The sequence below is a fragment of the Pecten maximus genome, chromosome 3 (genome assembly GCF_902652985.1).
Source record: "Pecten maximus chromosome 3, xPecMax1.1, whole genome shotgun sequence".
In the NCBI taxonomy this organism is placed as follows: Eukaryota; Metazoa; Mollusca; class Bivalvia; order Pectinida; family Pectinidae; genus Pecten; species Pecten maximus.
Window position 1 is genome coordinate 5,958,266 of NC_047017.1, and position 24,580 is coordinate 5,982,845.

The window sequence follows — 24,580 nt, forward strand, 5'->3', positions numbered from 1 at the left end:
AATAGCACCAGAGAAGTGATTTATATGCTCTTAAAATATCCCTGGATATGCTATTTACATGAACTTTCCTTTGCCTTGGTTAATCGTAACGTTGATGGAATGAAAAACAAATGAAAAAAGCATTGGGAAAGAGGCGAAAATAGCTCAGTCGGTTAGACCGCCGGCCCTGTACACTCATGTGAAGGTCCGAGGTCTGTGGTTCGACGCTTTCTACACGTGATAGTTTGTGTTTCACTGGAAGCTCAGAAACGGGCCGGTCTTTCTGTCATGACCGTGTCCTTGGGCAAGACACTTTAACCTAACTGTTCTTGATGGCATGCGACGGATCTCCTGTACATTGTTTAGTGAAGTAGTCACCAGCTACTAAAAACCGACACCGCCGAAATATTACCCTGGAGTGTCGCGGGGCAATATACCCAGCAAACAAATAAAAAAAACGAAACCCGAACAAAAGAAGGGCAAACATTGTATATTATTCTATGAGGCAGAGTAAAATTAAGATTTCTAGAAAAAAAAAAAAAAAAAAACTTCAAATATCAATTTTTTCATATTGTAACCCCCGTAAATTCTATCTTCTTACAGACTCGGCTATGAGCAACTTTAAGATTATTCGATCGGGCGTAAGTCCAGTTAGCCAGGAGTCACAGGAATAATGAAAAATATACAAAAATGTAAACAATGAAGTAGTTCACAGCGAGTATCATTGAAACCGCAGATATTTTAGTGAACTGATCTGATAGAAGAATCATCAAATCACAAAATTTCGCTAAATGCATATTCCTTTTTAGTCGAATATACATACAGGTAACAATACAATAATGGGTAAATTCCATAGGGTTGTTTTCATTGTCTGAACGATTGTTAACTGGTTGTAGGAGAAGGGATGAATCGTGACTGGAATGGGAAGAGAGGTAACTCCAATATGGAAGTATTAGCTATTTGGCTGAGTTTCTCTTACACAACCGATTGCTGCTACATTGCTACATGTTTCATAGACTTTGACTTTGATTTCAAATCAAATAGTATTGGTAAGTATCTGCTATGATTTGTTTTGGGGGTTTTTTTGGGGGGGGGGGGGGGGGGGGGGGTATTTTGTATTTTGTGTATTTTTTTGTTTGATGTTATTTGTTTGAGTTGTCTTCTATTTGATAATGGTTATGTTATGTAAAACCAAGCTTCAGGTTGGTATATCTCTGACCTGAAGCTGTGCCATATATGTATAACGACATTCAAGCATTGAACGGCTTTCAGTTGGCATTCATAGTCAATATGAATGCCAACTGGACAGAGGCAAATTACATGAAGCGCGCAAGGAATGCCAACTGAAAGCCGTTCAATGCTTATATTTACCATCTGCGATTTTTTATTTGTCGTGCGATTTTTTTTGAAATTTTCAAATTCAAATTTCAGTTGGCAGTTCATAAGCTGGTGAACTTCGAGAAGTATAATTAGTGAGTTATTCGTTATTCCTAAATAACTCTAACTTTACTTTGTTGGTAAGTCTTTGTGTTATTAAGTGTTGTCTCCGGTGTTGATACCTATATTTGATATCGACACGCCTCTTATATACATACACTTACGTGTAAAGATACATTCCCATGGTAATAAATTCAAAGCAGGACAAACTTAAGTGTTAGTTTAAACAAGGAATATGACATCAGTACATCACTTGACGATGTCTTTGAGAACATAACATATTAACACCAGATTCCATAGGAAGGTAGTCCGAGTTTTCTGTGGCCTTGACAACATAACGTAAATCGAGGGTGTATACGGACGGAATATAACACTGATAAGGGACTAAATGAGTGTTCTGGGGTAAATAAACATATCATTTATCCATATATATAAAAGGTAGGTGTTATGTCACGCCCGATTTTATCGTGCTTGCACCAAAATCTTTGCGACACCAAACGGTGTCTGAGAATTCCAAGTTTTTATATAGTAGTGCGCTCTGGCCCTACACCAGACATTGTGTCAGGGCCAAAGGAAACTCGGGCTAAATAGAAAGATGAAATAGCTGTATGATGAAGTTTGATTGATTTTTTTCTCTACTTCATCTAACTCTGAATTTTATATTGAATGGTGATAATATTCTGTGTGTCTTTATTGCAATCCTTTTCATAAATTAGTGGCATGCATTTTATTCATATTTTCTCATATCAGTTCAAATGTATGTAATAATGATTAAAGGTTGTTAAACCTCATAAATGACAAAATGCTAAAATCGTTTCAAAATAATTACAACTCAAAATACTATATCAAATCCAGAAACAGATATTGATTTCTTAAAGTTATTTTAGAAATATGCATGTTTTCATTGTAATGATAGTGTTCTGTGTGTATATTAGGAGAAGATAAGTTGATAATAACGTGTTTCAAATCCCTTGCTCAATGTTGATTGACAAATATATGTTTAAATCAAAAGGATGAAATCGTTAATTGAATTTTCATAAATTTGATTTTTTTGTTTAATTTATCAAATCAAAATACTTCATATCAGAGGTTGGGTGTGTAAAGTAGTCAAAGTGAAGCACACATGTCGAAGTATCGTACAGCAGAAATTCGAGGAACATAGTACATATGGGCTCTATTAGAATATAACCTCTCAAATATGCTATTTATGCGCTCAAATTCACTTGTTGAAACTAACGTTACCAATTAAATTCTCAAATTGAATTAAACCGACCTTTTGGCATTTATACAGTTTCATAAACGCAATGAGTTTTCCTCTGGTGATTTGGCTGTCTGGTCAGTTGAAGAAATTCGAGTAACTTACATAGTACTCTATTAGAATAATATCTGTCAATTGTGTTATTAATGCCCTGAAAATTCACTTGTTAAACCTGATGTTACCAATTGCCTTGTTTAATTGAATTACATACAGACCTTTTGGCATTTTTACAGCTTCATAAATGTCGTGAGGTTTTCCCTGGTGATTTAGTTGTCTGACCAGTCCAACACTCTACTCGAAACAGGCATGTCTTACAGAATGATCTCATAAACATATTTTTTCCCATTTCAAACACAACTACCAAAAACTTAAATAATTAAGGGGAAATGTTTATTACAGAAATAGGAGCAAGAAGTCACTCATTAAAGACAAAATTTAATTGGTCTCGACTTTTTTCAACTGCCCGTGTACTGATGCAAAGAATGCATGAACCTCGAAAAATCCTGTAAAATAGAAGTTCGGCAATCTTAATGTACGAATAAAAGTTCGTTAATATTCATGTACAAATCACAATTTCGGCAATCTTCATGTACAAATCAAAGATCTTGTATTCCCCTTTGTTTTCTAAGTGTCAAATAATACAACCTTTATTTGACTTTCAGGGTGTTTTAAAAATATTTACTCGTTTCATATTCTAAATGATCGTTGGTGGTAAGTTTAAAAATAACGCCAGTTTCATTATATCAGGTTTTTTTCCAGATTGTTGAAATATGAAACAAATTTAGGGAATGATTCTTTTTCTTAATGACCATACAGAATAAGTATGGCCCCCGAATACATACCTATTTTGAATATAAAGCGTGTATAAATTATCATTCACTTGTACACCTAAATGCGAGCAAAGGAAGCTATGCTATCAAGAATCATAAATAACTGCAAATCTGACATCAAAAGATTTTTACATAATAATTAACGTATATATCTAAACCCGACATTTTTTGTATATCTAACAAGATATATGACCAAGCCCAAACGTAAAATATGTATCGACCTAGGAACACAACTGGGGTGCGTTACATCAAACGATATCCATACTATATGGCATATATTCAGTTTGAATATGCCTTTCCATCATATTGCAAATAAAAAATGTAAAATGTATCCCTTCGTTTTTGTTTGTGTGTGTGTGTTTTTGTTGTTGTTGTTTTTTTATTACGTACCTGTTCATTACCAAACATCAAGGACATGGCGTTACGGAATTGAACAGATGAATGATCGAAGACCCACAGTAGAACCTTATTTCCTGTATGAATAGAAATCTTGACGTTGTTATTTAAAATATATCATGTTCGGTAAAAGCCAGTGAACAGATAGTTCACGGTAATCAGATTCAAATAAAAACATCATAAACGTATGTCGTTTGTCATCGTTGGTCACTCTACATACCCCTAATATATGAACAAATGCCATACAGGAACAGGTACAATATTTGTCGAATGATCAATGCATCTATAAAAAGATATCATACAGCTGGGTTGTCCTTATAGGACAAGAAAGGACAAAACACACAGACGAAGAAGATGCGGTTCGCTTACAGCACAATTTGATCAAATTCATATTTTTGGATAGTTAGTCAATTTAAAACGGTATGATTTTGTATGCGTATCAACTCGTCGATTATTACCAATATATATAACGTGGCATCAGAGACATGGAACAGTCACATCAAAACACATCACTAATCTTTTCTATTTTTATATTTATTTACTCAAAAAAAAAAAAAAAGTCTTTATTTATTTATTTTAGAAAATTTCGACTTCATATATCATCTCACAAAACTTAACTGTAAAGTTGACGTAAACGCGTACCTGACACCACGTTGGTTGCTCCCTCGTCATAAACCTCGAACTCTTTATTCTCCTCGATAGTGATTCGGTCGTAGAGGGACACGTCAAACATCATATCACTTTCCAATCTACGTAACACGGGTGTGAACCTTCTTGAACTTAAAGACAAATCCCCGAAGTAGGTGTCGTCTCCAGCACTGACGGAAATGAACTTCCGCGTCACAGCAAAATGGCCTCCTTTACCATATTATAACGTCATGTATGTGTTAAATTGAAAAACGTTTTGGGGTTTAAAAGGGGAAAAAGTAGAAAAAAAATAACTGAAAATCTATCATGTTCTATCTTTGACAAATGCTGTCGTCAAAAAGGATATTGATACATTTACTATGTCAACTTTTTTTTAATTCTACTATTTAAGGATTAGTTTGAGATATTTTTATGTTATGGAGGTATAACACAGAAAAACGGAGTGTACCATAAATAAACCTCGAAGATGTCCTAATTGACCTTTTACCTTTTTGTGTTTGTGATTACTGTACTATTCTCTATAATTGTATATTTATAAATTATAGTGTTCACCATCTATGTTTGTAAAGAAATTGAGATAAACTGTTAAACATGGGGGCCTAAATAATACCAATATACCAAAATAAATATCAACATCGTGACAGCATTCCATGGACACACTTACGTACCTGGCGACTGTTCAGTGACCGTTCCTTCTAGATCTGATAGGACACAGAAGAACACTCCAAAAAGTAGATAATTATAAACATACATACTGACCGATCTAGAAAACAGTGTGTTCGTATCTCAAACCCCGGATAACCCAGGGCAGGGGATGTGTGAAAGTGTTCTACATAAAATACAACAATTGACATTCACAATTTTGCTTTTGACATTTGAAAGTATATTTAATACCATTTAGGATATATAAATTTCACACTAAACCTTTCACAAAGCAACTATGGTAGTTAAATGTCAGTATCAGCTTCATTAACCAACAAGCTGCTGGTTTTACACGAAAGGATATTTCTATTATTGACAGGACGATGTTATTTGTTGTAAATTTCACCTCTTTCTAGCAAGTCATTGCATTCTCAAAGATTTTAATTACAGGAATGTAAAAAATGAAAATTATTTTTTAATTGATGCTTGTGTGGTGTTTCACGAAGGCCACATACATGTAGGAAGTGCATTGTATGTAAGTAAACATATTTAATGTATTAGAGCCTTGAATGATTCTTCATGCATTATACCAACCATATAATGTTAATTATAAACGTTCATGCATTGTTGGTGAAACTAGTAAGATGAAAGCAAGATGTGTCCGCTAAATCAATGCCTTTGCTTTAAACGATAATATTTCTTGTAATAATGTTAGTAAAGCGTCATTATATAACTATTACATTCTTGAGCATATGACAGTGGATATTGTCATCCCGAGGCAATGGGTTTTCGAGATGATATTAAAGTGGTACGCAGCTTTCTGCGCATGAGACATTTTTCAATGTCTCATGACAATGCCACCCTTCCCCATTCACATCAATGTATTTCAGAATGGAGACAGCATCTTTTGTCAAGCTGTCTCTTGACCAATCAAATTCATGGAAATTTACTTGAGGGATAAAAAAGATATAATATGTGTGGCATCCTTGAGATGAGTCGCCAAACACAATCTAATTAAAATCTAGATGGTCATTATCACTACGTTACATGAACATCTAACAACATCCCATCAGGGGTCACGTCAGGGTGACCTTTTGGATAAGCCAATCAAATGACTACTTCCAGAATCTTGGAAGTGAATTTTATATGTCCGAATTAGCATGACTAGAGTGCATAGCTTGTATAATCTGTCAATTTGTTTCAGGTCATTTCGTCCCATAAAGCATATAGCTATATACTGTGCCGAAATGGTTTGCTTCAGATGCATGCTGTGACGAAATGTTTTGCTTCGATGACATCGACAAATTGCCAATTCGCCCTGAAAGTGAAATACACACATCTCAGAGGTCAACAGAACGTGACCCCTTATGGGATGTTGTTAGATGTTCATGTAACGTAGTGAGGATGACCATCTAGATTTTAATTAGATTGCGCAGTATCTGAGTGATCGGGACTGTATGTAGTGGGTATTATTATCTGCCTTTTTACATTAGATTCATTCTCTTTCCCCTCGGTACATTTGATGCAGTATAATGAATGATTGAGGAACTCTGTGATCCTTCCTTACATTTACAATAATATTGAATCATTTTTGTCTAACATCTTTTATTCATTGATATTAATTATATTGATTGCTGAATAGATCACTTAAGCTTCTATCCGGGTCAACAAGAGTAAAGCAAAAAGTTGGCATACCTTGTTTCGAAATTCTTCTTGAATAGATAAAATCAAAATATGATGTATTTGCACAGGTGATGTGTTGTTCTATAGCGTCAATAAACACCTGCGAAGCATTTAGATTTATCTCCTTCCATCACTACTAAATTAGTTTTGGACTCATTCTTAACTCCTGAAACAAAAATGCATGATCATGATTGTGTTCTTGAATTTGTATCTTTTCTTTTTGCTTCCAGACTTAAAGTTTGGCAGGGATTTGAAATTAAAAAAAAAAGACGCACTTCAAATATTATAACAGTTTTATTACGTGTAAAAGTTCCTTTGCCACTTGTTTGGGCTATCAGCTGTTCACGTACTGTTGCAGCAATCTCATGAATACCCGGAAACTCTAAAACAGAACGAAAAATATATTTACTGCTGATTTCATATAGAAATATATACTGAATTTTTGTATTTTATATTATGACATCATGATATAAATAATAGCTCTCACTGTGGTCATGACCCGTGACTTGAAAGAGTAATTAACAGATAAATATGTAGGATATTCACACTCTTGAAAAATATGGATGTTCCGGCATCATCTCGAAACATAATATGTCATTTTCAATAGGAAACAATTCAACACTAATACCAGGTCATTGTCTTATCAGCATCCCTTAACAAAAGAAAATTTCTTAACTAACAATACATTTTCTATAGGAAAGAATTACTGAATTTTAGGATAATTCCTGGCCTGATAATTTTTATCTTTAATTCAATCATGCTTCCCTATGGATTTTTTTTTATGTAAATGAAGTTTCTTAAGAAATGTTGATGACCCCAGGGCCAGCAGTAACTCTAAACTTACTGAGTCGTTTGTAAACATGACTGACATCACGTTACGGAACTGTAGAGTGGCCGGGTTGTATACCCACATCAGAACCTTGTCACCTGTTCAGGAAACACAGAAAACATTCAGGAATAAGTTAATTCTCAACTGCAATATGGCGTCTCAATGCAACATAGAATATATTGTATGTGTCATTATTGCTGTTCATTTGCTGTTTGAGATTTTGGGTGTAAGGGTTCAATTATGATTATCTAACATACGTTAATAATATTTTTACAACATTACATGATTCATTTTCATTAATTTCCTTCAGAGGAATGCGATCATTTTATTTCTGATTACGACAAACTAACCGTGAAATTATTATCCATATTTTTGTCAACCGAGCATAATAATATTACCGCTATCATTGGTCTCGTTAGGATAAGGTTTCTATGGAAACGGGTCTATAAGCTGATGATGTTTTAAGGGTATTCCGCATATTTTGTATTTCTGTTGTTTCTGTACATTTCAAGAATTCTTTATAATTACATTTAAATCTGTTGTCATCATCAAATAGTCTCGTGTCTAGTATTAACATGCGAAATTGATGGACTACCCCGGTCATTATAAAATTAATTAGACTGTCTAATTATAGAGTGTCGGGGATTGGCTCACTGGATCATAGATTGCAAGCAAAGTATTGGGTAATCTATTTTTTTTCGCTTCAAATTTCCGCTGGAATTGCAATTTCATTGTTTCGTTCGGCCTAATTCAAGTCAATTGTATAATAAATACCGATATTTTACTCATACAACGCAACCTGTTGTGTGTTTGTAAATCAAATCTAGATAGATCTATAAAGAATTCCTACAAATTAAACACCATACATTTGTTTACATTGTAAATTGAGAAGAACAATTTCCATAAGAACATGAGTAAATGTTTACTTTTTATTTTGGGTTTTTTTTTGTTTTTTTTTAGAAATCCTGCCTTATGCGATATCTCGCTTGAAAAAAAAAATATATATTGACAACTAAGCCCTATGCATTCTCTTGATCACACTATCTTATTCTGACTCAAAACAGACCCAGTTTCATAAAACTTCGCTGTGTCATTACATTCCTCTCTATTAAAGCTCGGTCGGTAGGGCGTAAGAATTGTACCTACTCACATTGCATGATTGTAAGAGGCGACTAAATTTGAGATATTATCTGTTTTTCCTTCTTTCAGCAACTTTATTCTTCCAAATGTCTCCATCAAAAATGCGTCAATTTTGGCCTTTAGTTGAGCGTTCGCCCTTGTGAGGAAGGCTTTGGGTTCTGTCCCCTAGCCGAGACATACCAGAGTTTTTTTAATGGTAGTTGCTACTCCTGCTTATGGCTCAGCATTTTTGCAGTGGGACGACTAGTTCGCTCGATTTCAGTATAATGTGACTGGGTGGGGTGTCCTGCTGGATGTATTCGGCAGAATGCTTCAGTAAGGCCTTTCTAAATTTACTAAAAAGTTAAAACCGTCCTTATTATTGGAATTTGCATATTTCAAAACACGATAGAATTCTAAAATAATTATATGAAAAATATCAAAGATGAATTTCATCCTAATAATTACAAGTACATACATGTAAAGTTGTCTTATACGGAAAAAAAGATTCCAACAATCTTTTCGTAGAATCCAAGTGGGCGTCCTGGGAGTCTAGACCTCGGCTATGGATGTTCAGTGAGATAGCCTCCATCTACTACAAACACATGTTAGTATCTATTTACACTCACCTGTCACAACCGACGCCTCCCCCTCCGGTTCGTTATAGACCTCAAAAAGGGCATTTTCTTCTATAGTAATTTGGTCGAAGAGTGCTATGTCAATTATGACGTCATGTTTCAGTTGGTTGAGTTTAGGCACCTCGACGTCACCATGCAGATACGTTGACGCCATATTACCGTAATATTTAGTACTTCCGGCAGGGATCGTCATATATCGGCGAGAAGATTGCGTTCTCCCTGGAAGCAGATAAATCATATTTTGTTTACATCCGGGGGCAAAATGGTCTTCCGTCTCGAGATTCAGTAGCCAACTCCTAAATAATGCCTCATACCAAACATATTTGATTTTATGTTTAAAGATCCTGTTAGAGAGGTATAAACGGATTTAAAATTTAAAAAAAAATAATAATAATAAAAATCATGTCCCAGTTTCATAATTTTAAACTTCCATACAAGAGCATTTTAGTTTGGGATTTACTTAAGATTATAGAAACTGTAATTAACCCGAGGCCTGGGATCAACCCTTTTGTACCGGCTGTCAACCTAGAGGCGATACCTGGAAAATCCTGAACGAAATGAGAGCCTGGTACGACACAGAGAAGGAAACTTAACTAATGCTAAAAGTATCAGTAGTCCTTTATAGTCATCCCAGAGGAAGATACAAAATCTGATTTTTTTAAGTATTGCCTATGTAAGGTCATGGAAGTTTTCCAAGTAAATTCGTGCAGATATTATGTGTATTGTATGTGTATTGTATGTGTATAATGCAGTACTTGTTTATTCCGCTTAACTCAAACTAGTGAGCAACCCTCACACAGTATACACCGGATTCGGAGTTCATATTTATTGATTATAAAAAAAAAAAAAAGATTCTGCAGAATATGCACCCATTGACCGGGACAGAGTCCTAAACCAGAAGAAACCATGTTTTACAGTACAGACATTGATAATTTTAGCTACTGGTAAAAGTATTTACTTACCCATGGTGAGGGACAGTGTCCCAAACAGTACCAACAACAGCCTCATCATCTCTGCAGCCGCTGGACCCAGTGTAACGACAACTCGTTACCAGCTAGCTTTATACGGCATTAATAGGACATAATTACAATAAGTATATATAATAACTTTATTAGGAATTATCGGCAATTGCTTGCGATAAAGGGGAAAAATCAAAAACAGGATCTAGAGAGTTCAAATAACAACAGCTCTGAGTTATTTGTGATATAATTAGACAATAGATCCATTGTCAGCAATAATGTTCTGTAGTAGTGTGTTTCCCGTGTTACCATGTCGGGTGACCACTGACATGGCGATGGTCTGTATAGCTATGTATAATCGGTAACAGGGCTTTGTTTACTGGTTGAAAGCTGAGTGGCCTTTGGCACCGTGCAAATATTGAAACAATGATACTACATTAGTGTTCATTAAATCTGAGCGACAAGCGGCGATGTCGCGTATCAACACGTTTTAAAATTGGTTACTTAACGGGTTTTTTTTTTTAAATATATATAAACATGTATATAAAGTACAATTCTATAGAAAATTTTCTTTATAAGTTTGAAATATCATGTCGTTTCTGGAAATAACTATTTAGTTGATTTCCGTCTATGCACGCGTTCTGTGAATGGGTTCTGTCGTCATGGAAACTACAGGTGTATTGACGGAACAGTACTTCAAAGATCGTAGCCGTTGCAATCTAAGCAAGTGTTACAATGACTAAGCAAAATCCGACATCATGTGTCAACTGTTTTTATCCATTTTAAGATGCAACAATGTCTTTAGTGTCAGAAGGCAAATCTGGCTGTATTTCGTTATTTTATGTTTTCATATTGAAAAGGCGTTAACATTTATGTAAAATCTTCTTTTGTTTTCCAACTGATATCGATATTTATCACTTAAATAAAACAAGTGTTGTCTCGATGCGTCCTAAACCAAGACAATACTATGCAATATTTATTTTATTGTATTTCACTGTATTGCATTATAAATTGAACCGTCATTACCGCCAGGTAATGCCACGTTCTTAAAGAGAGAACCGGATATTGAGAACAATCAGGCATATACAAAATCCATATTAATGTATCGTATGTATGTGGACCGTGCGTTGGGAATTACTGCCAAGTCCCTGTGTCAACGAATACATCGAACACGTCAATCAATTGCATCGCATGGTGAAACAGAATGTTTTAATGTGATCTTTGTGAATACCATTAAAATCATCCCTTGAAAGTTTCCTATAAAGTCAAGAGTTAACTTGGTATTTGGACGAAATGTCCCTATGGTATGAAATGCTTCACTTTGTTGTGGACGAAATGTTCCTGTGATATAAGGAGATACTTACTTTGTTTAGGACGAAATATCCTAATGGTATGTTAACTTACCATAACTGTGGACGAAATGTCCTCATGCTATAGAAATGTTTAAAATTTATGTGGACGAAAAGTCCTAATGATTGAAAACTCACAATAACTGTGGACGAAATGTCCTCAAGCCATAGAAATGTTTACAATTTATGTGGACGAAAAGTCCTAATGGTTGAAAAATTACAATTACTATGGACGAAATGTCCTCGTGCTATAGAAATGTTTACAATTTATGTGGACGAAAAGTCCTAATGGATGAAAACTTACAAAAACTGTGGACGAAATATCCTCATGCTATAGAAATATTTACAATTTATGTGGACGAGAAGGCCTATGGAAGACGTGTTAAATGATTGACCTACATAGTGGTTGTGTCTACATTGTTCTGCGTATAATATTAAATCATACAGAGCCGAATGACTACCAGTGCTTTAGGTTCACATGCAGTACTATTTTAGGATCTTTGATGTCTTAGCATTATAAACCATTATATTGGATCGTCCTGATAATCCCGCTGTATGTCCTACATGTACATATGTAAGTATGGAGTTTCATTATGGCAATCCTTGGTGTCACAGACGAGCCCTTATAAGACAAACAAAAAACAAAAAACAGAAAAAAAAACCACTATTATGAGGCTGTTAACTGTTAATTTGTCATCGTATATATACTTACTGATACTTGTATAACCCAAATTTATGTTTGTCTATCGAGATAAAGTACCTTCCTTTTTCACCGGTTAAGTTATATACTCCGATTAATAATTTTATTGATGATATTCAAATGAACATGCGGGGAATACAAATAAATGATGTTTGTTTGTTGTTTATATATTTGTTGTACGCTGAAATAAAGTTTAAAAATCATAAGTAAACGTCCACAGACAACTAAGTAAAATGTCAAATTGCAGTAATATCAATAATAATGAAATACACAATTTTATGAATTCAAAAGTATTTTTTATTACGACAACTATCGAGTCATAAACACGACGGTGTATCTGATGTCCAGCGTGTCCTACAATCAGACAATGCTGACAACAGTCTGAAACACCGGCGGCGCTGTCATATTAGCTATGATGGGATCAGTGTCCGCACTGAAAATAACAAACATATTACGTAAAACAACAACAACAACAACAACTACTACTACTACTACTATTACCACTGCTACTACTACTACTACTACTGACTACTACTACTACTACTACTACTACTACTACTACTACTACTACTACTACACTACTACTACTACTACTACTAATACTACTACCACTACTACACTACTACTACTACTACTACTACTACTACTACTACTACTACTACTACTACTACTACTACTACCTACTACTACTACCACTACTACTACTACTACCACCACCACTACTACTACTACTACTACTACTACTACTACTACCTACTACTACTACCACTACTACTACCACCACTACTACTACTACTACTACTACTACTACTACTACTACTACTACTACTACTACCACTACTACTACTACTACTACTACTACTACTACTACTACTACTACTACTACTACTACTACTACTACTACCACTACTACTACTACTACTACTACTACTACTACTACTACTACTACTACTACTACTACTACTACTACTACTACTACTACTACTACTACTACTACTACTACTACTACTACTACTACTACTACTACTACTACTACTACTACTACTACTACTACTACTACTACTACTACTACTACTACTACTACTACTACTACTACTACTACTACTACCACTACTACTACTACTACTACTACTACTACTACTACTACTACTACTACTACTACTACTACTACTACTACTACTACTACTACTACTACTACTACTACTACTACTACTACTACTACTACTACTACTACTACTACCACCACTACACTACTACTACTACTACTACTACTACTACTACTACTACTACTACTACTACCACTCCACACACCACCCCACCACACACCACACACTACTACAGACACGACACTACACCACACCACACACCCACGACCACGACGACCACCACACAACCACACGCACACGACGACTAACTAGCTACCCACTACTACACCTACTACTACTCCCCTACGACCACCCACCCCACCACCACACCACCCACCACCACTCCCACACGACTCACTGACGCCACCACCACCAACACAACCTACACTAACTACACTACTACTACACACACTAGATACGACGACGACACACACGCACACCACCCACCACCACCACCACACCAAACACTACTACACACTACACTACTACTACCCACCAACCACGCCACCTACCAAGACCACCCACCCACCACCACACACCACTACTGACGACACACACGACCCACTGAACTACACACGACCCTACCTACCACACCACTACACCCACCCACCACACCGACCGACGACACACACACCACCGACACTACGACTACACTACTACCACAACACACCACTCACTACACCACACCACACCACGACACGACACACCACCACACTCACCTCACACTACTACTACTACGACTACACTAAGACACTACAACACTACACCTACTACTACACCCTACACACGACACCCTCGCCACGCACCCCACCACCACACCATCCACCACACGACACTACACACTGACTAACGACTACTACAAACTACCACTACTATACTACACCTACCACCACACACACACCACATACACGACACCTACACTACTACTACTACACTACCCACCCTACTACCTACTACTACTACACTACGACTACTACACTACTACCACCACACTACTACTACGACTACACTACACCACACCACCACCACACCCCACTACACCACTACACATACACTACTACTACTACCTACTCTAACTACGTACACTACCACTACACTGACTACACTACTACAACTACAAGATACACACTACACACCACACCCACACTCACGACACGACTACACAACGACGACACGACGACACCCACGACGACACTACGCCGATCGACGACACTACTACACGACACTACTACGACTACGACTACGAAGACGACACACCACTACACCTACGAGACGACTACTACACGACGACGACAGACTACTACACAACTACACTACGACTACTGACTACAACTACACGAATCGCTAGACACGACCTACGACACGACTACGACGCACTACCACGTACCACTACCACGACTACAAGACTCGACGACCACGACCACTACTACCACTACTACTACTACTTCTATTACTACTACCACTACTACTACTTCTCTTACTACTACTACCACTACTACTACTACTACTACTACTACCACCACTACTACTACTACTACTACTTCTACTACATACTACTACTACTACTACTACCACTACTACTACTACTACTACTACTACTACCACCACTACTACTACTACTACTACTACTACTACAACAACAACTACAACAGCTACTACTATTGAGAATGCATACATGTATATTTGAACTTGTGGAGGCTACCACATTCCGATTTAATGAAGAAATTAGTTTTAAACTAAAATGCATAAAGACTACAAACTTGTTTAGATAGCACGTTGAAATAACGGTCCTATGCTTGTACTCCAATTTTCTTTACATTTGGGGGGAAAAAAAGATTAAAACTTTAATGAAGACTGAAAATGGAAGAATCGTCCTTTTTACTATTTAAAGGGAAATAACTCTTATACCTTGATATAAACAATAATTCCGAACAAAATTGATAAATTAAAGGGAACAGATGAGCAACAGACAGATTTACAAGTCAGACTTGAAAAAAACAAATCTAGGTCAAAAACAATTTATATATATACAAATGTTCCAAATCATAATTTGATTTTTAAATTATTTGCAACAATCTTATAGCACGTAATAGTTCCTCAGTTTGGGACCCCTCCACTTTGTCACTAGCAGGTCAAATTAACCTTACTTATTTCGGAAATGACATCCCTCTTTCATTCAGTGGCAAATTTCATTCTAAATCTGGTCGAGACAGTTTTTTAGTTTCCCCATTGACCCCTTCTGTCTTCAGGGGCAAACTTGCCTGATTTGTATAAACTGTTTCACACCAAATTTGGTTGTAATCCACTCTATCAGAACAGAAATGAAGCGTTTTAAAACCACAGCTAAATTCAGACAGGAATATGAGTTTTAGCGTTTTAAAGCAAATTTGAATTTCCTCTTTTCAGCTTCGCGCCCGTGTCCACTGTGACAAGATCAGTCTATTTTATTGAAGAAACGACTTCCTTCCCTAAATAATGCATCAGACTTAATTTGGTTGAAATCCACTCATGTTTTTAAGAGGAGTAGTGTTTTAAAGGAAAAGTTTACGGACGGATCAGGTGTTCTAAAAATATAATTGATATACCAAGATGGCCGCGTCCATGTGACTTCATATTTTGTGTTATCTGTTATCTTGCCTAGAGCACATAAAACGACGTTTCTGATTGGTCAGATTTTTTAAACCATTTGCAACGGAACCAATCAGGTTACTGGATTTGGTTCCAGAATAATAATTCATGAATACGAGACCTTTTATACAGTGTCCACACAGGATAAATCGTAGCTAGCGAGAACATATCACGTGCATATCGACGATGACCATAGTGTGGAAAAAAACCCTGAGACTTTGTATGACGTCAAGCTACTCACAGTTTCTCACACACGTATAAGTTTCTATCATGGCAGTCTTCGTCTTTCCAATAAAAGAGGGACCTTCCCTCTATTAAGAGGCAGTTGTCATCGCCTCCGTGGTTATCGGGCTGGCCAGGCTTCCAGTTGGTGTACATGAAGCTTGCTGTTCCCTCTGGTTCCCACATCCATTCACCCTCAACCGTCCAATCAGAAGCGCCTAGCCAATATTCGTGTTCGTCTGGGAATATGAACATTCAACAAAAATTAAAAACATATTTCATTTATTGGGGAAGTGATTAAAATACCAATTCCCCATTGTCCTTGTGCCAGAAAACATCTCGAAGAGGAATGATTGCATTATTATTATGGTAAATGTATAATACAATGAAATACAATCAAAACAATAAATATACTATGATATATATATAATAAATACAATACGATAGATACAATAAAATACAATATAATTTAATACAATATAATATATATATAACATTATATACACAATATACTATATGCAATATATACAATGCAATATATACAACAAATACAATATATACAATGTTATATATAAAACAAATACAATACAATATATACGATATATTGTATTGTATTTGTAACTAAGCAAGAATAAACAAATCGCCTGAAGATGGCCAGCAAGGCCTGAAAACGTTAGCGAAAATGCCGTGTTGATTTCATTATTTCTACTACGATATAATATATACAATTCAATCAATACAATAAACTACGGCATTTAAATGTACTTGCACTGTATCAGTTTACATCATTGTCACTGTTATTTATGTTGAATTGTAAAGACTCAATGTTCAGTTTATACAAGAAAGTGTGTGGAGATATTTCATTGTTTTACTTACGGTGATAATCCCGAAGCATTGACTCAATGAATTTTTCTTCGGGTTCCGTTTCTATTCTAGCCAGGTGCGAACCATGATGACTTTCACACATTTTCTGTTAAAATAAACACATTCATCTTATGTAGCATTGTATACAGACAAACTTCATTATAACTACAATTCTCGTGACCAACAATCATGATTTGGGGAAGTAGTCCCTCTATTGAATTACCGTTAATCTGGTTGTCCCACTATCCTGTCACCACCAATATGGTTGCCCACTATCCAGTTACCACTAATCTTGTTGTCCCACTATCCTGTCACCACTAATCTTGTTGTCCCACTATCCTGTCACCACTAATCTGGTTGTCCCACTTTCCAGTCACCACTAATCTGATTGTCCCACTATCCAGTCACCACTAATCTGGTTGTCCCACTATCCTGTCACCACTAATCTGGTTGTCCAACTTTCCAGTCACCACTAATCTTGTTGTCCCACTATCCAGTCACCACTAATCTGGTTGTCCCACTATCCTGTCACCACTAATCTGGTTGTCCCACTATCCTGTCACCACTAATCTGGTTGTCCCACTATCCTGTCACCACTAATCTGGTTGTCCCACTATCCTGTCACCACTAATCTGGTTGTCCCACAATCCAGTCACCACTAATCTTGTTGTCCCACTATCCTGTCACCACTAATCTGGTTGTCCCACAATCCAGTCACCACTAATCTTGTTGTCCCACTATCCTGTCACCACTAATCTTGTTGTCCCACTATCCTGTCACCACCAATATGGTTTTCCCACTATCCAGTCACCACTAATCTGATTGTCCAACTTTCCAGTCACCACTAATCTTGTTGTCCCACTATCCTGTCACCACTAATCTGGTTGTCCCACAATCCAGTCACCACTAATCTTGTTGTCCCACTATCCTGTCACCACTAATCTGGTTGTCCCACAATCCAGTCACCACTAATCTTGTTGTCCCACTATCCTGTCACCACTAATCTTGTTGTCCCACTATCCTGTCACCACCAATATGGTTTTCCCACTATCCAGTCACCACCAATCTGGTTGTCCCACTATCCTGTCACCACCAATATGGTTGTCCCACTATCCAGTTACCACTAATCTTGTTGTCCCACTATCCTGTCACCACTAATCTGGTTGTCCCACTATCCAGTCACCACTAATCTGGTTGTCCCACTATCCAGTCACCACTAATCTTGTTGTCCCACTATCCAGTCACCACTAATCTGATTGTCCCACTATCCAGTCACCACTAATCTTGTTGTCCCACTATCCTGTCACCACTAATCTGGTTGTCTCACTATCCAGTTACCACTAATCTTGTTGTCCCACTATCCTGTCACCACTAATCTTGTTGTCCCACTATCCAGTCACCACTAATCTTGTTGTCCCACATTCCAGCCACCACTAATCTTGTTGTCCCACATTCCAGTCACCACTAACTTGGTTGTCCCACTATCCTGTCACCACTAATCTGGTTGTCTCACTATCCAGTTACCACTAATCCTGTTGTCCGACCGTATCCTGTCACCACTAATCATGTTGTCCCAATATCCAGTCACCACTAATCCTGTTGTCGCACTATCCAGTCACCAATAATCATGTTGTCGCACTATCCAGTCACCACTAATCTGGTTGTCCCACTATCCAGTCACCACTAATCTAACTGCCCCACTATATCCAGTCACCACTAAAATCTGGTTGTCCCACTATCCAGTCACCACTAATATGGTTGTCCCACTATCCAGTCACCACTAATCTGGTTGTCCCACTATTCAGCAATAGATGAACCATGGGATTGGTGATTTGTGCCAAGTTCCTGTGCCCGAAATCAACCGTCACCCTTTGTCACCCTACCGTAGGAAGAGTAACTAGTGCTATCGCCGCCTACCTGAGCCTCTGCCCAGGTCGCATCGTCTCTGCTGACGTGGTAACACGATTCTGCGTTGGGAGTCCATCCATGTGGACAGCTGGCCAGAGCTAGATACAAACATAAAAAGCTCACAAGTCTGACTGTACATGTACACTGTTCTCCACAGGCCCCAAAACACTTTTCAGATTCAATATTTTATCTTTTAAAAGATTTCGATTTCTTTTTGATAACGTGTTATCCTAATATTTATAGTATTGTATATGAATTATTTTACGATAAAATCCACATCTTACGTTGTTTTTTTGTTTTTTGTTTCAATAATGTGTCGTCTAGAAATTTGATAAATTAACAGTGTTGTTTCAAGTAAAGAAAATAATTTTGGAGGATTTAGTTTCGGCAGAAAAACCATATGGTCCTGTACAAACGACATAAAAATTATAAATACTTTAACATTTTTGAAAATGTACCCTATTTTGGCACTCCCCTAGCTTATTTTAAGGAGGGATTTATGTTTGTAATTTTCAATTCGGAATTAGTTGTCGACTTCAAGAAATTGCAACAATTTCAATCATCTGATGGACTGATGGGAATGTACTGTACCAACAAGTCCAAGTTGAATGTCAACGTTCTCAAAGTGCGTACCGGTAAAGAATAGAACCATAAGTCACACAACTAGTACTTGTGTAAGAATATAAAAAATGGATCGTATCATGAGAGCATGTTAACATCAAGATAGAGCATTGTTCACTTTCCCCTCTGAATTAATAAATTTATAAATATATATATATTGTTAATCTGATTAAGAAAATTGTTTTGTTGATTTGAGAACTCACCTTGGCCCAGCGTCAGAATCAACAGACCTAAGCAGTACATTTTAGCAGCTGTTCTGTGTGAGGTGTAACCGTTACATGTAATCGTTACTTCTCGGTCAAATCCGTAAAGTCTCGGAAATAAAATCGTGCTGTTGCGAACTTAGCCGAGGATGTACGAATGAAATAAGTCATTAAAATGAGTTCGCCGACAGGCTGAATGCTATCGGAAAAGATGAGAAAGTGACCGGGCATCAGTTGCTGCAGAATACCAATTGTTTAAAGTATTTTCTCACTTTTTTATTGTTGTTTTATTGTTTACTGGCCGAATTATTAGCCGAAATATATATCAAAGATAAGACACTTGGCCTACATTTCGGCTGACTTCCTAAACTTTATCAGAAGCGTATAATTATAGACAGTATAAAGTTAAACATAGCACGAAGTGTAGATAGTGATCTTCAAAACTATAATGTACATGTAATATACAAACCACTTTTCTTTTTCTTTTTTTTTTTCTTTCTTTTTTAAAGCCTGTTTGCGCGTTATAGTCAAATATATGTTAATTTCAGTGGTCAATTAAAATTTGTTTAGCTTCTTTTTTTTTTTTTTTTTTTTAATTTGGTTTAAAAATGAAACTTCATTAACCCGGGTGATGTAAAAAATTGCAAGATCAGCTAAAGCTGATGCACGAATTGAGTGAAAAAGTTTCAACTATTGACTGAAAATTAATCAATCAATCAATCAATCAAACAAACAATAAAACATCATTTTCGTTTAAAATTACATCCACAAAACTTTATTCAATTTCATATTATCATATATATACTTATATTGCTTATCATAAAAATGAAGGTGTGCTAGTAAGGCAAATATAATGTGTACTTATATGCAGAAATGTTCAGATAATATTTAAATAAAATAAGTTGAAGACAACAGAACCAGGGCGTGGCATATCTTTAATTGGCTAAAAAACCTATGACTTCAATAATTTTGTGACGTCATAGGGTCGCCAGATGGTAAAAAAAATCGTTTCTTAAATATCATGGAGCATTGATGTACAATTCCAAAGGAGTTACCTCCCATAGGACAAATTTTTATGATTCTCCTTTTCGAAATATAAGATTTATCTCCCTTCTACCTCATACAGTTTTGTTTTCAACGTTATGTGAATGTCTAGACAAAATCTGTATTAAGCTTTTGAAAGCATATAACTTGTAAATGTGCAATTGTTTCGTTCAATTTTAACCTACAATTTACATAATGAATCTATCATCCGAAAACATGTGTTCTTTTTAAATATAAAATGGCATCTCCTTGCAATCACAACTATCATCATACTTCCTTTTTGTATTTTGCATTAAAACCCTATACAGTAAAAACACCCAACAAATAGTGCGTTTACACTTTTTCAATTGCATGTTTTTCTCGTTTTACTCGTTTTCCTAAGGTCTCAATACGGTCTGTTACTACCGGAGCGTTTTCTTACGAAACCAACACGACCCTGTTCAAGATCTGCCACGATTTTCGTAAGTTCTCTCGAGCTCTCTGACGATCATCATGATTTTGCTACGTTCTTTCCAGCTCTCTTACGATCACCACGATTTTGATACGTTCTCTCCAGCTCTCTTACGATCATCACGATATACTATCACGTTTTGTCACGTTCTGTTTAGATCACTTCTATTCATCAAGTTCAATAAAATGTTTTAATCGTTGGTCCTCTTCTCATTAACGCATTGGACACAATGACCATACTTTGCCAACTGTCGTCTGACGTGTGTTGTGCGTGTGTGTGCCCTGCGTCGGGAGCACGTGCAACACACTTGCGTCTTTTGTGTTCCATCCTTCTTAAATTGTATCTATTTACCTCCCATGTGTAGCGGCTTAAGGCATGACGGCTTGGGGAAGCATCGTTATATCTATGTGCTTGGTAGTGAGAGGAGAAAAAACAACCATCTTGTTTTCTTTGCAAACTTTTACTTTTTTTTTTCAGGAGAGTTCCAAAAAGGGAGACATGTACACACGTGGAAAGTTATAAATGATATATATACATACGATATATATAACACATGACAAAACGTGCTCTGTACAAGTATGATTCACGTTGACTCCACTGCATGATCGAAGAATACGACTAAATCTGGGATGTCATCTTTCCTCTGTTTGTCTTCTTGTCACCATTTAAATGTTACCCTTTAGTTGAGCGGTTGCCTTGGCGAGGAAGGATTTGTGTTCTGTCCCTTAGCCGAGACATACTGCTCTTGCTTCACAGTCCGTTGTCAATATCATGTGACCAGGTGGTTGTCCTGCTGGATGGCTTCTGCTGTATATTTCAGTGAGGTAACACTATAACTTCAGCATCAGTTCTGCGTTATCATAATGAGGTCAAAATGACTATTGAAGTTGACGTTAAACGATATAAACCAAACAAAACGTTATACTACATCGTGATAAAACAACGACAAAAATAATCCAGCATTTTAACAATCATTTTTATATCGAAAATGTAATCATTATTGGATGCATCATATCGAGACGGGGGTCACAGAATCCTACAACACAACTACACAACCTGTTGATGGTATAGTGCTGACACCTGGAGGGGGACAATTGCGGCTAACTGATAAAGTATTAATACCATCTGATTAAAATCATATCTTGATCTCCACCTCGTTCAGTAAACTTCACTTTCCCCTAAGCCAAGTTAATAAGCAGCGATGACCTTGACGAAGTGGAGTGTATTTACGGACGGGATCCCAGATCAAGAGTTATTTTAATCAGATTAAGTAACCGTAAAAAAAATTAAAATGCGACACGTGTCGTACGTGATGATTTTTTTCCTGTATTGTTAAAATATCTGAGATGAATGTTCATTTTCATTAACAGTCTGAGGAATAAGTTAATGATAAAATATAACTTGATACTTTGATTATAAAGCTTGTTTCAAAGAATTCGGTAGAAAAAAATCCAGGAAAAAATTCAAATATTGAAATAAACTTTAGTCGAACCAAAATGCCATTCAAGGAAACACAACTACACATGGTTATAGAGCAGATTAAGTTTCGTAGAAATTGATAAAAAAAATGTAGAAAATCTCTGGACAAACAAAAGTTGACCCCGGACGGAAGGACGGACCGACTGATGAAGCGGTACAATAATACTTCCGTCAAATTTGAAGGCCATATAAAAGGTTCATATTTTGTCGAGCTATGTCATGGTACAAATGAGTACTAGATTTGAGAAGGCAGATTTTACTCACACACACACATTTTTCAATCCTGTTATTTGGGAAACCCAAGCATGTGTGGTGCACGTGCCTCCATAGTGTTTATGAGTGATAAATATTACATATATATGTTACATACTGTACACATGACAACAGCAGGATGAGTGATATACACCAAAACATGTTTACACAAACCGAGGTTAACAGACGGACGTTCTTGTGCTGTGTACACATTACGTACCCAATGACCTAGTAATCAAAGGAAGCTTATTACCTCCCCTGATTATACCCAGTACACCGTCATCTGTTATCGAACGCACCCCGAGAGATAACTGTCTACAACACACACTGCAACACGCGGTCACGTCATTAAAGTCTGTGATTATCGCCTATTAAACAAAGTTTTCACATGTGTTAAGATATATGTCGGTCAAGGACGGTTATATACATGTACTTTATATATGTTATTGGAAGTGAAATGTTTATTGTGATTTTTCCAATTTCCCACTCCCCCAGCTTCCTCTTACACAAACGTTTCGTGCATTGTCGTCGTTAAGTCTTGTACGCCATCAGGAACCCGGTCTTTAGGTACTTCTCACTTTAGGATCTGGGGGATATTTTTTCCTGCTACATGCGGATCGAATCAATGTTATGGTTAATAGTCAATTTGTTAAATAACAGCGCGCATGAATATGATCTGTAAAATAATTAAACCTTACTCAACAGAATAGTTCAATGAACGCAAGCAACAGGTACATGTAGTGTCCTGAAGTATTTCTTTTATTACTGATTATGTTTACCTGTATATGTTTATATTTTAAAACGCACCTCCCTTGTGTACATGTACATGTATATGGAGAGTAGAAGAGATATAAAAAAAAAAAACACACGAGGTACATCTGTATTTCAATTAAAAGATATAATTTCGAACTGCCGAGTTAATTCCGCGTGCAAACGGCTGCCTTCCTTCTTTATGACATGATTTGCAATTTTTAAAAAATTAAACACTTCAATGACATTTGGTTTTCAACGAGAAGAATGACGTGTTGATTTGAATATATCAGAAAATCGTACAAATAACCTACTTTCGAAATGTTATATGCTTACATACTGCTGTTTAGTCCAAAAAAAATGAAAGAAACAATATTTTACATTAAATATATCTTAACATTATATTTTCGAAATCAATTTCTGCGCAAGTATATATAAACTGCAGTGGGTTTTTTTTATCACAATCCACTGTAATTTGCCAATGGCATACTCAATTTTAGTGGTTTAGATTTTATCGAACGTCTCCCGGTAGAATGTGTCTCGGTA

At 36.4% G+C, this 24,580-nt stretch overlaps 3 protein-coding genes across 3 annotated transcripts; all 3 read right to left on the reverse strand.

Moving 5' to 3' along the window:
• Positions 1-3,047: 3,047 nt before the first annotated feature.
• On the reverse strand, positions 3,048-5,353 carry LOC117322826. Its single transcript, XM_033877770.1, has 4 exons — positions 5,217-5,353; positions 4,543-4,758; positions 3,895-3,977; positions 3,048-3,177 (listed from the first exon to the last, which is right to left on the reverse strand). The coding sequence occupies exons 1-4, from the start codon at positions 5,299-5,301 to the stop codon at positions 3,130-3,132; spliced, it is 432 nt and encodes a 143-aa protein (XP_033733661.1). The 5' UTR covers positions 5,302-5,353; the 3' UTR covers positions 3,048-3,129.
• A 1,795-nt stretch (positions 5,354-7,148) lies between these two features.
• LOC117322828 lies at positions 7,149-10,548 on the reverse strand. Its single transcript, XM_033877771.1, has 4 exons — positions 10,422-10,548; positions 9,451-9,678; positions 7,718-7,800; positions 7,149-7,255 (listed from the first exon to the last, which is right to left on the reverse strand). Exons 1-4 carry the CDS (start codon positions 10,468-10,470, stop codon positions 7,208-7,210), a joined length of 408 nt encoding a protein of 135 aa, XP_033733662.1. The 5' UTR covers positions 10,471-10,548; the 3' UTR covers positions 7,149-7,207.
• A 2,193-nt stretch (positions 10,549-12,741) lies between these two features.
• On the reverse strand, positions 12,742-20,480 carry LOC117323031 (perlucin-like). The gene is made up of 5 exons (XM_033878022.1): positions 20,059-20,480; positions 19,244-19,332; positions 17,339-17,432; positions 16,482-16,701; positions 12,742-12,900 (listed from the first exon to the last, which is right to left on the reverse strand). The coding sequence occupies exons 1-5, from the start codon at positions 20,096-20,098 to the stop codon at positions 12,828-12,830; spliced, it is 516 nt and encodes a 171-aa protein (XP_033733913.1). The 5' UTR covers positions 20,099-20,480; the 3' UTR covers positions 12,742-12,827.
• Positions 20,481-24,580: the final 4,100 nt, after the last annotated feature.

Excerpts from the sequence above, each read along its gene's own strand:
- LOC117322826 (XM_033877770.1), bottom strand. The coding sequence starts at position 5,301 with ATGTATGTTTATAATTATCTACTTTTTGGAGTGTTCTTCTGTGTCCTA. Across the intron at positions 3,978-4,542 it reads AGCAACCAACGTGGTGTCAG|GAAATAAGGTTCTACTGTGG; the intron begins GTACGCGTTTAC and ends CTATTCATACAG. Across the intron at positions 3,178-3,894 it reads TGATGTTTGGTAATGAACAG|GATTTTTCGAGGTTCATGCA; the intron begins GTACGTAATAAA and ends TCTATTTTACAG.
- LOC117322828 (XM_033877771.1), bottom strand. The coding sequence starts at position 10,470 with ATGATGAGGCTGTTGTTGGTACTGTTTGGGACACTGTCCCTCACCATG. Across the intron at positions 9,679-10,421 it reads GACACTGTCCCTCACCATGG|GGAGAACGCAATCTTCTCGC; the intron begins GTAAGTAAATAC and ends ATCTGCTTCCAG. Across the intron at positions 7,256-7,717 it reads TCATGTTTACAAACGACTCA|AGTTTCCGGGTATTCATGAG; the intron begins GTAAGTTTAGAG and ends GTTCTGTTTTAG.
- LOC117323031 (XM_033878022.1), bottom strand. The coding sequence starts at position 20,098 with ATGTACTGCTTAGGTCTGTTGATTCTGACGCTGGGCCAAG. Across the intron at positions 16,702-17,338 it reads AATGCTTCGGGATTATCACC|ACGAACACGAATATTGGCTA; the intron begins GTAAGTAAAACA and ends TCATATTCCCAG. Across the intron at positions 12,901-16,481 it reads TTATACGTGTGTGAGAAACT|TGCGGACACTGATCCCATCA; the intron begins GTGAGTAGCTTG and ends TGTTATTTTCAG.